The sequence below is a fragment of the Thamnophis sirtalis genome, unplaced genomic scaffold, assembly GCF_051295495.1.
Source record: "Thamnophis sirtalis isolate CommonGarterSnake01/CBP01778 unplaced genomic scaffold, rThaSir2_p1.2 scaffold_13, whole genome shotgun sequence".
Taxonomy (NCBI): domain Eukaryota; kingdom Metazoa; phylum Chordata; class Lepidosauria; order Squamata; family Natricidae; genus Thamnophis; species Thamnophis sirtalis.
In genome coordinates, this window is record NW_028261393.1 from 28,580,249 (window position 1) to 28,593,436 (window position 13,188).

Genomic DNA, 13,188 nt, shown 5'->3' on the forward strand with positions numbered 1-13,188 from the left:
CTATTTATAGGCAACTGCACACACAAGATTGCATGTGCACCGAACTGGCAGTAATGCCAGCAGAAACCAACCCCTGGTTCACACATGCAACATCATTCCTGCCTTGACTTGTTGGGTCATGTTGGAAGGAGAGTCCCAAGAGCCTTGTACATTGGTGAATATGCAGTGATGCAGGCGATGGTGAGATCTGCCTTCTCGGGGAGGAAATAAATCCCCGACTGTCAGAAGGCCCATCGAGTGGCTTCCTGCATGCCTGGGAACTTGGAGCATTTCAGCAGAGGGCACTCCAGACTGCGAAATCTGGTCTGCCAAATCCCAGGCACATTTTCTGGTGGCATTTTGGAAGCTTGGTAATGTGTGCGCAGGGCCTCGTAACTCACGTCGTTCGTGCTTGTGTTATACCATGTGCATATAAATTTAAAGAATATGCAGGCAGCTGTGGCTAATTCAACCAAGGACTATTTTATCCGTGTTCCTCTTTATCATCAAAAGCCCTTCTTTCATCTTCATTAGTGTTAAAAACCGACCTGCCCCTAGGCAAAAAAACTGCTTAGCCCAATCTCTTTCTGGGCAGGGCATCCTTCAAACTCCATTTGGATGTGGACTTCTGATACTTTGTCCCCTCAGCAATTCCCCACCCCCCTTCTCCCTCGAGATTAATAAAAATGTTTCAACATTTGTCCTGTCTTGTAAGCAGTTTCCTTTTGTACTTGAAAAAGACTGGCCTTAAATTAATAGGCCTGAGTCTCTATAAATCTGCACTTTTTGCTCACAGTTGTGAGAACATGAAATGATTTACCCACTTAAGCAGTAGGAAAGGAGCATTAGTAATCTCCAAGTTAGGAACATGGAAATCAAACATAAATGTGAAGAGTTTGGGCCCCCAGCTGGGTTGGGCTGTTGTTCCCTAGCAAGAGTTGTGGAGAGCTGGAGGTCCCAATCTGGTTGTTTGCTTTGTGTTGCTTTGCTTGTGGGGAGGATGAGCATATTTGGCAGCGAGTACAGCACCCCCCCCCCCAATGAGTGGCTCTCCCACCAGTTGTGTCCTGGAAGAGATTCTCAAGAATCAGCACCCTTTTCATCCCAACCTAGGAATCTGCAAAGGAGCTCAATCCACCCTGTGTCAGATTTGTTGTGACTGTTTAAAAATAAAACAATAGTCACATTTCACAATGAAGTTGCTTTTGCACTAACACGGAGCAACCCAGCTCCAAATGGTGTCTCCATTTCTCTCTCAACCCAAAGGAGAAAAACTGGAGGAGGAGGTGCTATACTGAAGCTCTGGGAGGAATGAGAGATACAAGTTTGAGTAAATAAATATGAGTATTACCCAAATAGTTCTTACAACAGAACAAGCAGTTGATTTTTGCTCATGTGATTTGACTGAATGACGCAGATTTTGAGGCCAAAAATATTTTATAACAGGCATTGGGTTATTTTTGAATTCTGCTTTCAAGACTTTTCTTGCTATTTCATTTTTGAATTTTGAATCCCTGCTCACAGTCACTCATGCCTTAGTCACTCCATCTTGACTACTGCAAGATGCTCTAGCTGGGGCTGCCCTTGAAAAGTACCTAGAAGCTTCATTTGGTTAAAAATGTGGTGGCCTGCATGATTTTGTGCTGGACTAGATGTACAGTTGCAAGAAAAAGTATGTGAACCCCTTGGGATTACGTGGAGTTTGCATTAATTGGTCATAAAATGTGCTCTGAACTTCATCTAAGTCACAACAATAGAAAAACACAGTCTGCTGAACATAATACTACACAAACATTAGATGTTGCCATAGTGTAATTGAACATAACATGTAAACACTCACAATGCAGGGAGAAAAAGTATATGAGCCCCTAGCCTAATAACTTCTCCAAGAGCTAATTGGAGCCAGGAGTGAGCCAACCTTGACTCCAATCAGTGTGATGATATTGGATGTGTTGCTGACAGCTGTCCTGCCCTTTAAAAACACACACCTGTTTTGGGTTTACTGGTTTCAAGAAGCACTGTCTGATGTGAACTATGCCTCGCAGAAAAGAGCTCTCAGAATACCTACGATCAAGAATTGTTGATTTGCATGAAGCTGGAAAGGGTTACAAAAGTATCTCCAAAAGCCTTGATGTTCATGTGTCCATGGTAAGACAGATTGTCTACAAATGGAGAAAGTTTAGCACTGTTGCTACTCTCCCTAGGCGTGGTCGTCCTGTAAAAATGACTGCAAGAGCACAGTGCAGAATGCTTCATGAGGTAAAGAAGAATCCTAGTGTGTCATCTAAAGACCTACAGAAATCTCTGGCACATGCTAACATTTTTGTTGACACATCTACAATAAGGAAAACATTAAACAAGAATTGAGTACATGGGAGGACACCACGGAGGAAGCCATTGCTGTCCAAAAAAAATATTGCAGCATGTTTGAAGTTTGCAAAAGAGCACCTGGATGTTCTACAACACTACAGGCAAAATATACTTTGGACAGATGAAACCAAAATTGAGTTGTTTGGGAAAAACACACAACCCTATGTGTGGAGAAAAAAGGCACAGCACACCAACATCAAAACCTCATCCCCACTGTAAAACATGGTGGAGGGAGCATCATGGTTTGGGGTTGCTTTGCTGCCTCGGGGCCTGGATGGATTGTTGTCATTGATGGGACAATGAATTCCAGGGTTTATCAAGACATTTTGCAGGAAAACGTACGACCATCTGTCCGCCAACTGAAGCTCCGCAGAGGATGGGTGATGCAACAGAACAATGACCCAAAGCATACAAGTAATTCAACAAAAAAATGGCTTCAACAGCACAGAATACGTCTTCTGGAGTGGCCCAGTCAGAGTCCTGACCTCAACCTGATTGAAATGCTGTGGCATGACCTTAAGAGAGCGATTCACACCAGACATTCGAAGAATATTGTTACACTGAAACAGTTTTGTGAAGAGAAGTGGTCCAAAATTACTCCAGATCGTTGTGCAGGTCTGATCTGCAACTACAGGAAACGTTTGGTTGAGGTAATTGCTGTCAAAAGAGGGTCAACCAGATATTAAGTCCAACAGTTCACATATTTTTTCCTCCCTGCACTGTGAATGTTTACATGTTATGTTCAATTAAACCATGGCAACATCTAATGTTTGTGTAATATTATGTTCAGCAGACTGTGTTTTTCTATTGTTGTGACTTAGATGAAGTTCAGAGCACATTTTATGATCAATTCATGCAAAACTCCACATAATCCCAAGGGGTTCACATACTTTTTCTTGCAACTGTACACATGTCATTTCTCCTGTGGGAGCTCCATTAGCTGGCAATTTGCTTTCAGGTCCAATTCAAGGTGCCGATTATCACCTGTAAAGGCCTACTTGGTCTGGGGCTCCGGGAGAAGAAGCGCCGGAGGAGACGCCTAGAGCACTTGTGGAGGTCCAATAAGTCCGAGTCGAACCGAGCACTATTAACAACTTGCACCAAGGATTACATCAGGGCACTTAAGGCAGCAAAAAGATCTCATATTGCCACCTTGGTTGCGTCCACTGAGTCCCGCCCAGCCGCCCTGTTTAGGATAACCCGTTCCCTCCTAAATAGGAGGGATATGGGGGAACCCTTGCAGGGTAGAGCTGAGGATTATGCCCAATTCTTAGCGGACAAAGTTGCTCGGTTTCGGTCGGACTTGGACTCCACCGCTGCAGATCCAGCCGGGACACAAGAGGATCACTTGGCAAACCATCTCTGGGTTGAGTTTCAGGATGTTGCCTCTGGGGAGGTGGACAAGGCCATTCGAGCTGTGAGTGCCTCCACCTGTATTCTGGACCCGTGTCCCTCCTGGCTGGTTGCCAACAGCAGTGAGGTGACACGAGGCTGGATCCAGGCGGTCGTAACCGCCTCCCTTCGGGAGGGGCACTTCCCCGCCGCACTTAAAACGGCGGTGGTGAGACCCCTCCTGAAGAAACCATCCTTGGATCCAGCCATTTTAAATAACTACCGGCCTGTCTCCAACCTTCCCTTTGTTGGGAAGGTTGTTGAGAAGGTGGTGGCCTTCCAGCTTCAACGGGCCTTGGATGAAGCTAGCTACCTTGACCTCTTCCAGTCCGGCTTCAGACCCGGTTACAGCACAGAAACCGCTTTGGTCGCATTGACCGATGATCTCTGGAGGGCCAGAGATGGAGGCCATGCGTCCATCCTGGTTCTCCTTGACCTCTTGGCGGCTTTCGATACCATCGACCATGGTATCCTTCTGAGACGACTGCGGGAGGTGGGGGTGGGAGGCACTGTTTTGCAGTGGTTCTCCTCCTACCTCTCGGACAGGTCGCAGTCGGTGTTGGTGGGGGGGCAGAGATCGTCCCTGAGGCCCCTAAAATATGGGGTGCCGCAGGGTTTGGTCTTATCCCCCCTACTATTTAACATATACATGAAACCGCTGGGCGAGATCATTCGGAGGCACGGGATAAAATACCATCAATATGCGGACGATACACAATTGTATCTGTCTGCCCCGTGCCAACTCAATGAAGCGGTGAACGTGATGAACCAGGGTCTGGAGGCCGTTAAGAACTGGATGAGCGCTAACAAATTGGTACTCAACCCGGACAAGACCGAGTGGCTGTTGCGTTTCCCTCCCAACAATTTGGCTAATGTTCCATCTATCAGGTTGGGGGGTCAAATTTTATACCCCTCAGATAGGGTCTGTAACTTAGGAGTCCTCCTGGATCCACAGCTGACTCTCGATCATCATCTGTCGGCTGTGACCAGGGGGGCATTTGTCCAGGTTCGCCTGGTCCGCCAGTTATGACCCTACCTGAATCGGGAGGCTCTCACAACAGTCACTCGAGCCCTTGTGATCTCTAGGCTGGAATACTGCAATGTGCTCTACATGGGGCTGCCCTTGAAGTGCATCCGGCGACTGCAGTTAGTTCAGAATGCGGCCGTGCGAGTGATAGTGGGCGCACCACGGTTCGCCCACATAACACCCATCCTCCGTGAGCTGCACTGGCTACCTGTTGATCTCCGGGTGCGCTTCAGGGTGCTGTTGACCATCTTTAAAGTCCTTCATGGTAGTGGATCTGAGTACTTGAGAGACCGCCTTCTGCCGATTACCTCCCTCCGACCGATAAGATCGCACAGACTGGGCCTCCTCCGAATCCCATCCGCCAGTCAATGTCGACTGGCGACTACACGGAGGAGAGCCTTTTCTGTTGCAGCTCCGACCCTGTGGAACGATCTCCCCGTCGAGATACGCACCCTCACCACCGTCCAGGCCTTCCGCGCAGCCCTCAAGACCTGGCTCTCCCAACAGGCCTGGGGATAAGTCTTTAATTTGCCCCACCCAAGTGTTGAATGTTGAATGCAAGTTGTGTTTTTATTACTTTATTTTGTTCACATATTGTTTATTTTGAATTTGCACCCCCTCCCTAATGATTGTAAGCCACCCTGAGTCCCCTCAGGGAAAAGGGCGGCCTATAAATCTTAATAAAATACTAAAAAAAAAATACTAAAAAAAAAATACTAAATACTGGGGCCACGTGATTTGAAGGACTGCCTTCCTCTGGTCAGAACTACCCGGCCCACCCCCAGAGTGAGGAGGCAGGAAATGTTACAGCCCCCCTGTCCTAAAGAGGTCCATTTAGTGGGACCAAAGAGAAGAGCCTTCTCTATGGTGGCTCCCTCCCCATGGAACATCATCTCCATGGAAATAAGATTGGCCCTCACTTGGACATGTTGACAAGGCCAGGGAGACCTGGTTTTGCCAAAGGGCCTGGGGACCCGAGTGGGGCAGAGCGATCAAGTGGCTTATTTGATAGTTGTCAACACAGGGATGGAGGGTTTTTTAAAATTTTTATTTTTTATTTTTGTCAGCCACCCAGAGTCACTGACAGTTTGAAAAATGTGACTACCCCATCCCCAATTTCTTAGCTTCTTTTAGAAACTGTCAGCCCAGATAGGAGGACAGGAAGTTAGGGTGGGTGAGAGAAGGGTCACATCTTTGAGGGAATTCAAATCTAGATGGCTCTTTTTATGGTTCCCCCTGACAAGACCCTGACCTGTTTTTCCTGCTCTTTCTCAGTGACATTGTCTTATCTCATCCCCGACCCATAACCATGGAGGGGGTCTAATGCCATCCTTTCAAAGTGGATACTAGATTTTCCTAGCCCCTTCGGTCCTGAGTCTGCTATGGATCCCCTTCTCTTGGACTTCCCTCAGCCTGGGGCTGGGCGGCTTGGGCTCGACACTCTCTTGGAAAAGGAAGACAGCAGCATCCTACGTGTGTGTGTGTGTGTGTGTGTGTGTGTGTGTGTGTGTGTGTGTGTTGATGCTTCTCTCATTTTCTACAGCTTCAGTTGGCAGAAATCTCAAGTTGCTGTTTTTAATTTCCTTTGCTTTTTTACTATAATTTCCCAGGACACACATAGAAGTGTTAAGTGTCATCCTATTTATCAGCAGCCTTCCTACAACCACTATTGAGAAAGATGGTAGCTCAGGAACCGCCTGCCAGAAAGTGTTCGGTAAGGCCAGCTGCACTTGGTCCAATCATCGTTGTACACCTATGGAAGTGTGCTGCAGTGCACCCATTTCTCCTGGGCACCAGCCGGCTGCTTCTAAGGGAAGGGGACCCTTTGGCTACCCATTTCGCAGCATTACTTGGGGATGAAGCTCACTTGCTGTCCATTTCACCTGGTGTTCTCCTCCACCCGTTGTACCTGTCCACCAAAATATTTTTACATTCAGGTTGGGGCTCTTTCAGAAAATTACTTCAGCTATGCTGAGAAATTCCCCAGCCCCGGGTGGCAGAAGATGGACTGCGTCTTTGGACATTGAGAAAAAGGGCCCTCCTGCTTCTCCCACACTTTGCAGCACCTGGCACCTGTAGGATGGGCATCCAGGCGGATACTAAATCTGCTACTCTAGCTTCCCCCCTTCGGCATTTATAGACTGGCTGGTGGCTGGCCTTCCCCCGAGAGGTGATGCCAGGCAGGGCAATGAAGCCTAGAGGTCATCCAGCACTCCTTGGCCAGAACCAGCGATTGAGGTTGCTCTAGGTATGGGCCTCTTTCCAGCCATGCCCCAGGGACCAGTTTGGGGTGGTGATGGGAGCAGGGAGGCTTCCCTTTTCCTCCCCGCACGGCCCACCTGAAGGGGAAAATCGAGCGGGCAGCACTTTGGACGACGGCCGCTCGAACCCAACCGAAGGCAAAAAAGGACGGCAAGAAGCCAAGGACGGCAAGGACACGCAGGCCGACTCGACACTTCTTCAGACCCCTTTCTCCCCCGGTAACCACTGCTGTTTCCCCCTCCCCCCCACCTACTGCCGTCGCCGCCTCCTCCAATCCCGGGAGCGCGGCTACCTCGCCGGAGCAGCTGGGGAAACCCCACCCCCACGCCTTCCCGGCCACCGCCCACCTGAGCCCCGCCTCCAAATCCCCCCCCCCCCCGACCGGCTTCCTGGAAACGGGACGCTCCGAGCCCAGCCCGCCGCCGCCCCAGCGCAGGACCCGGCCCTTCTGGCCCCGAGCGGGGGTTCCTCCTGCTGCGCCTCGGGCTGCCCCCCGGGAGGCCGCCTCTCTGGGCGAAGGGAAGACGCTTTGCACGTGCTCAGAGACCCGGCTCCCCTTGGTTCCTCATCGAATCACGTGCGCAGGTTCCACCCGGAACTCCGTCTGCCCGAGTTGGGGCATTTTCTGGCTTGGGACGCTCCGGCGGCTTCTTCGGGAGGCAGCCCGCCGGCTTCGGCGAAGGCTGGGACGGAGAGCGCGGCGACCGTGGAGCATGTGCAAAGTACTTTCGCCCCCACGCCGGCCCCCCTCGCCGCGCGCCGGCCTTCGGGGATGAAGGGGCAGGACTTCCCGGGCGGAAGGCGTGCCTGGCTCTGCGGCTCCAGCCCCGGCACCTTTCGGCCGAGCCTCTCCCGCCAGGCGGCCGCCTTCCTCCACTGAGCCGGGAGATCGCCAGCGCGGGGGCCTGGGGCGCCGCGGCCAGAGAAGCCGAACCGGGCGTGGTGGGGCGGCGGCGGCGCTCCGGTCGCTCCGTCCTCTCCGCCTCCCGCGCCGGAGCCACGACGATGCTTCCCGCTGCGTCGGGCGCAGTCAGCCCCGAGTCGGACGCGCCCTTGCTGCCGCGCCCAGCCGCCGGCCGCCCCGTCCTCGCCGGAGGTCCAGCCGGAGCCTGAGCCGTGCACGCTCGGCCGCGCCTCGCCCGCCGCCCGCCCGCCCAGGATGCTGACCTGCTGCCATGCCCCGCGCCCGCCGCTGGCCCGCTCCTGCGCCTCCGCCGCCGCCGCCGCCGTCCTGCTCGGAGTCCTCTGGCTGCACGCCTGCCGCGGCATGCCCCATGTCATTCGCATCGGTGAGCCAGGCGGGGGGGGGGGACGGGGGCGGGCAGGGCGCCCGAGTTGCGGTCCCCGGGGCGGGCAGGCGGGCGGGTGGGCGCACGTGGCGGGCGTCGGCTAGCGGGACGTTTCTGGCGCGGGAGGCTTCGGGCTCCGCTGCTCTCCCGGCTCTTGCCCGGCCGGCGTGGTGTGCTGGGAAGACCGGCCACCCGCGCGCCCTTGACGGGCAGCGCAGAGCCGGCTGGGACGCGGAGCGGAGTTAGGCAGGGCGACTGCCGGGGCGGATGGGGTGCTCGGCGCCGGCAAATCCTGAAGGGCTGCGCCGGTCTGCCGTCCCTTCTTGCGGCGGCGGGGGTGACGGAACAGCCCAGTCTATAGGGGTTGGGATGTGGGCGGCTCTCTGCTCGCCCCCCGGTCTCCGACTCAGAAAGTAGCGAGGTCGAAGTCCTCGGAGGGTCGGCCGGAGGCTTCAGGACGGCGAGCCGGATGCCGGGGAAAAAGTGACCGGGAAAGTCGGGGCTGTCCGGGCGACTTAGTGAAGACCCCCATAGCCTCCCTGGTTTGGCTTCATCCGCGCGGCTGCTCGGGGCTCCCCCGGCGCGGAGTTCATGGTGTAGCCGAATTCGGAGGGTGGGCGAATGCCAGCCTGGCTCCGACTCTGTCCGGAGCCTCCTGCCAAGACCGGCCGGGAAACTCCGGGCCCCCGCCCCCGGCGAAGGAGGGCCCGAGCCGCCTTTGCCTTCTGCGGGGTCGGGGCGCCTGCAATGCCTCCAGCCAAGCGGGGCGGGGGTGGCTGAGAGAATCGCCTTTTCCCCAAAAACAAAGTGACTGGAAGATTTCTCTCTGTGCCCGGAGAGCCTGCAGGGCCGGTCCGGCGAAAGGCGATGGCGGCCCCGGCCTTTGACCCGGGAGGGGGGCTTTCCCCGCAATGGTCTCTTTCCCTGCTTTAGGCCACGGGATCCATGCCGTCCACATGCTGCCGAGAAGGGCTCTGCCGACCCGGTCCTTTTTCAGCCGCGGATCAGACCCGCCGGTTGTTCCTCCAGTCCCAAATTCACGGGTTCTTTCTAGCCTGGCGGGGGATGGCGCGTGGATCAAGAGCCGGCTTTCCTTTGCTCTGCAGCGGGGCCCAATCCTTTGGCCCGGCGCACTTTGCGTGGAGCGCCGGCCTTGCCCTGATTTGGGGGTGGACTGGAAGGGCGCAAGGCTGATCTGGGACTGGGGTCGTTCTTTTATTCGAAGGGCTTCGAGCAAAGGAAGACACCTTCAGGCTGAATACCAGGCAGCTGCAAACGTTTTGGATGAGAGCCCTTGATTTTAAAAAGTGGATCCAGATTTTGCTCGGAGAAAACATGTATGGATTTCTGGGAGGCTGGGTGTTTACTGTATGCATGTGTCGCTTAGAGTTTTTTCTTTTCTCATCTGTTCAGTTGTGTCCAGTTTTCTGAGATTGCCTGGACAAAACCCCTGCAGTTTTCTTACCAAGGTTTTTCCGAAGTGGGTGCCATTGCCTCCTTCCTAGGGCTAAGAGAAAATGCCTGGCCCAAGGTCACCCAGAAAGAGTGACCAGAAGCAGGTCCTAGTTTCTCACCTGGTGGCCTTAGGCACTAAATTGGCTCTGTAAAGCTTGAGTCATTTAGGCGTAAATGCAGAATCTGAGGGAGGGGGGGTTAGGAAAGGCAGTTGGGGACTTGATCTCACCTGGTCCAGATTAAGATAGTTTGGGGTGGCACTTGGTCCAGTGAGGGAGATTTTACAGAAAGAAAAATGGATCCTTTGGGTGACTAGAGATTTGGCATTCTGCTCAGGTGGATCGCTTCCAGGGGCTCCTGCTAGTGTGCTACTCCATTGCAGACTTTCAGGTGTGCATAGGGGAGGAAGATTCCTTCAGTCATTGTCATGTTCCAGCTCTGTGTTGTTGTTGGTACTGGGTTCAAGGAGCTGATATTCCAGTTTTTTTCTTAAAAAAATATTAGTTAAAGATTAATAATTTCTCAAAATCCTTTTTTAATGAAAAAAAAGAATGAAAAGAAAATTTAAGAGTGACAACAGAATTTGTAATAACTGCAGCAGTTTCAGGTTTAGATCAAAGCCGCTCCATCTTTCTGATGCTCTTCTGCCATCTTTCCTTTTCTAAGAAATGAAGAATTTCTTCTATCCTGCATTCTTAATTTGTTTCCTTCTTTTACAGGAGCATTTCAAAATAAAAGGGCCATAAAAAGCAGCATTTAAAAACAAAGCAGCTCATTGGATTTTGATAGAGGTGCCAAATAAATGTCTATGAGCTTTGATTCTGGGGAAAACACTGTAGAGGTGTAAGTGTTTGTGGATTTTTCTAGTTGTTAAATTATTTTTTCTTTTCTCCAGCAAGACAAAGCACCTCTCTATTGTTCAGTTCTGTTTCTAAGAAATCTTGTTCTTTGTTTCTAAATCAACTCAGATGTTTTTATTTTTAGGTTTTCTTGTAGAATGTAATTTTGAGCATAATCCTTTTTAAGTACCATTTGTAATGTCTGGTGGAGAAAATGTAATTGCTGTCACAGGAATGGAGACAGCAAATCCACACATAGCGGAGTGGAATAACCTAATTGACTTAAGTGCTATTAGCTGGTGTCACAGAGGAAGCTCCTTGTATTTTGTGAGTGCTTTGGAAATCACCCTGTCTGCTTCTTTGGGGGAGTATAAAGCCTCTCGCTCGGTCAGGACCCTGGAGAGAATTTCTCGCCTGCTCTTCTTCTTTACTCCAACTTCAGTGCCCTCCGACAGCAGCACAAAAGGGGCCATTTCTCTCACCGTCTGCCTCCTTGCACTCCTCCACATCAGAAACCATCAGAAGAAGACAAAACTCTTTGCAAACAGAAATAGCAAGAGCCTGTTTTAATTATATTAAGCCTTGAAATGTCACATTTGATATTTTGATAGCTGAGGCAAATAATTAAACAGATGGAAGCTTCGGCTGAAATTGTGCCTTGTTAAAATGGGTCAGATATTTGTGGCATCTAGAAAGGGGTAGGAGGAGGAGGAAGAAAGGGAAGGAAGCCGTCTCCGTATCCTGGGCAGAATCGTAACCTTGGCAAGAGGCGTGTCAAAGCAGTAGCAGCAGCAGCAACAGAAGGCCCCCTTGTGTTCGCCCACCGGCGTCTCCACCTTTCTCTGCATTGTGGTTCAGACTGGAGGGGTCTGGAGCCTGGCCAAGAGCTCTGGGGAGGCTCAACCTTCCCCCTTCTCTTCTGGAAGGGCAGCATGGCTGGCTCAGGCCGTCGCCTCTTGCAGGAGAGGCATCTGCCGCTGCAGCGTCTCCTACTGCTGCAGCCTCCCAAGGAGACGGGGTTGTGCAAGTGGGCATCTGCAGCAGCTGGAAAAGGACCCCCAGTTGTGAAACATTCAGGGTGAAAGAAGGCACGAGGCAGGCCGAAAAAGAGATTGTCCTGCCTGTTGTTTGGATAACATACAGGGCATGCGGGAAGAGAGGCGTGCTGGTGTTTGTGGAAATAAAATACCTCATTCCTTATTGATGTGCACACAATCAATTTCAATTCACGTTTCCTTGAAAATGGGCTGGTTATTTTCAGGATTTTTCCTGTTTGGAGGATTTATTTTTTATGTCTCTTCTTGTTTCCCTGAAATTTTCTTACACCTTAACAATAGTTTCACTGTTATTTAGTATATTTAATGCATACACTATTAAAAGAAAAAAAAGTCTCACAGGCTAAAATTGTGATTACGAACTCACCGAAATTCAGTTTTTAAGTGGAAAGATCAGAGGGAAATAAATCAGAGGCCGATGGTGCCTGTGAGCTCTGAAATCCATAGCACAGGAATGTCGGCTCTGCGTTTTTTGGGGTCAGAGCAGATCTCTGAAGGGGAGCAGCATGAAAATGATTGATTTTCTCCCACATCTGGACCAGCAAAGGGATTCCATAGGCTCCCTTTGTTTTTCATGCTATGTTGAATTCAGCACTGAAATTTGTCCCGCTACAAACCTGGGTCTGTGCCTTGAAAAACAATGACTTGGCTTCCATTCGGCGGAAGCATAATTGAAAATCAATATTATTGAAGTCAAGCTGGCGTGGCAATGTTTGTAAAAGATCGGGGTGCTTGGGATAATTCTCCAGGAGGGCAGTTCCACTTCAGAGACAAACTAGCCGAACTGGAAGCGGAGCTGGCCTCTCCTCAGGCAGTGATTTGGTATTTCTGGGCTGCTGCTGGCAAAGCCCTTGCTCGGTGTGCCGCTGAGGCACGGCCCTTTCAGGGAGGACAAAGTGGGGAAACAGAGACCTGGCAGGCTGGTGTGTGTGTGTGTGTGTGTGTGTGTGTGTGTGTGTGCATGCATGTGTGTGTGTGTGTTCATTATATGGCAGACATAGCCTAAAGAGAGTTGGGGGTGTGCTGGTCAGGCAGCCAGCTTGAGACACACTTCCCCCAAAGGCCTGGAATGGATCGTCTTGGTTAGGAAACGTTACCTTGAGAGGAACTGCTCTGCTAGCTCCGAGTGCTTCCCAAAGATCTTTTGAATCCCAGCACAGAGAAGGTAGCCGGCAGAAGCAACATTCTGGCTACTTGAACAACCGAAGAATCTGGAAACATCCTATGATTTTTTTCCCCAACTGTTGGGGGATAGTGTTGGAAAACAGAATCTTTGTATGTGGGGGAAATTGCCTAATATTTTACATGCCAAAATAAATGTAGTTATCCCACAGAGTTTTCATTCACGAGGAAAAAAACTAGGGAGAAGATTCTGTGGCGTTTAGTCTGTCGAAATGAAAGGAGCCATCTTTCTTTTGTACCTGCCAATATTTAGATGCATTGCCTGGGTGCCTGTGATAATCCTGAGGCAAAAAGAGTCTGATTTTGGTGAACTGCCAAATTAAAGCAGATCTGCAAAT

At 51.1% G+C, this 13,188-nt stretch overlaps 1 protein-coding gene across 1 annotated transcript in view; it reads left to right on the plus strand.

The window, feature by feature from the left end:
• The first annotated feature begins 7,522 nt into the window (after window positions 1-7,522).
• GRIK3 (glutamate ionotropic receptor kainate type subunit 3) overlaps window positions 7,523-13,188 on the plus strand; it is a 289,005-nt gene continuing 283,339 nt past the window's right edge. The window contains exon 1 of the mRNA XM_087728183.1: window positions 7,523-8,319. Coding sequence (XP_087584309.1) covers window positions 8,190-8,319 — 130 coding nt within the window. The 5' untranslated portion in view covers window positions 7,523-8,189. The remainder of the gene's footprint in view (window positions 8,320-13,188) is intronic.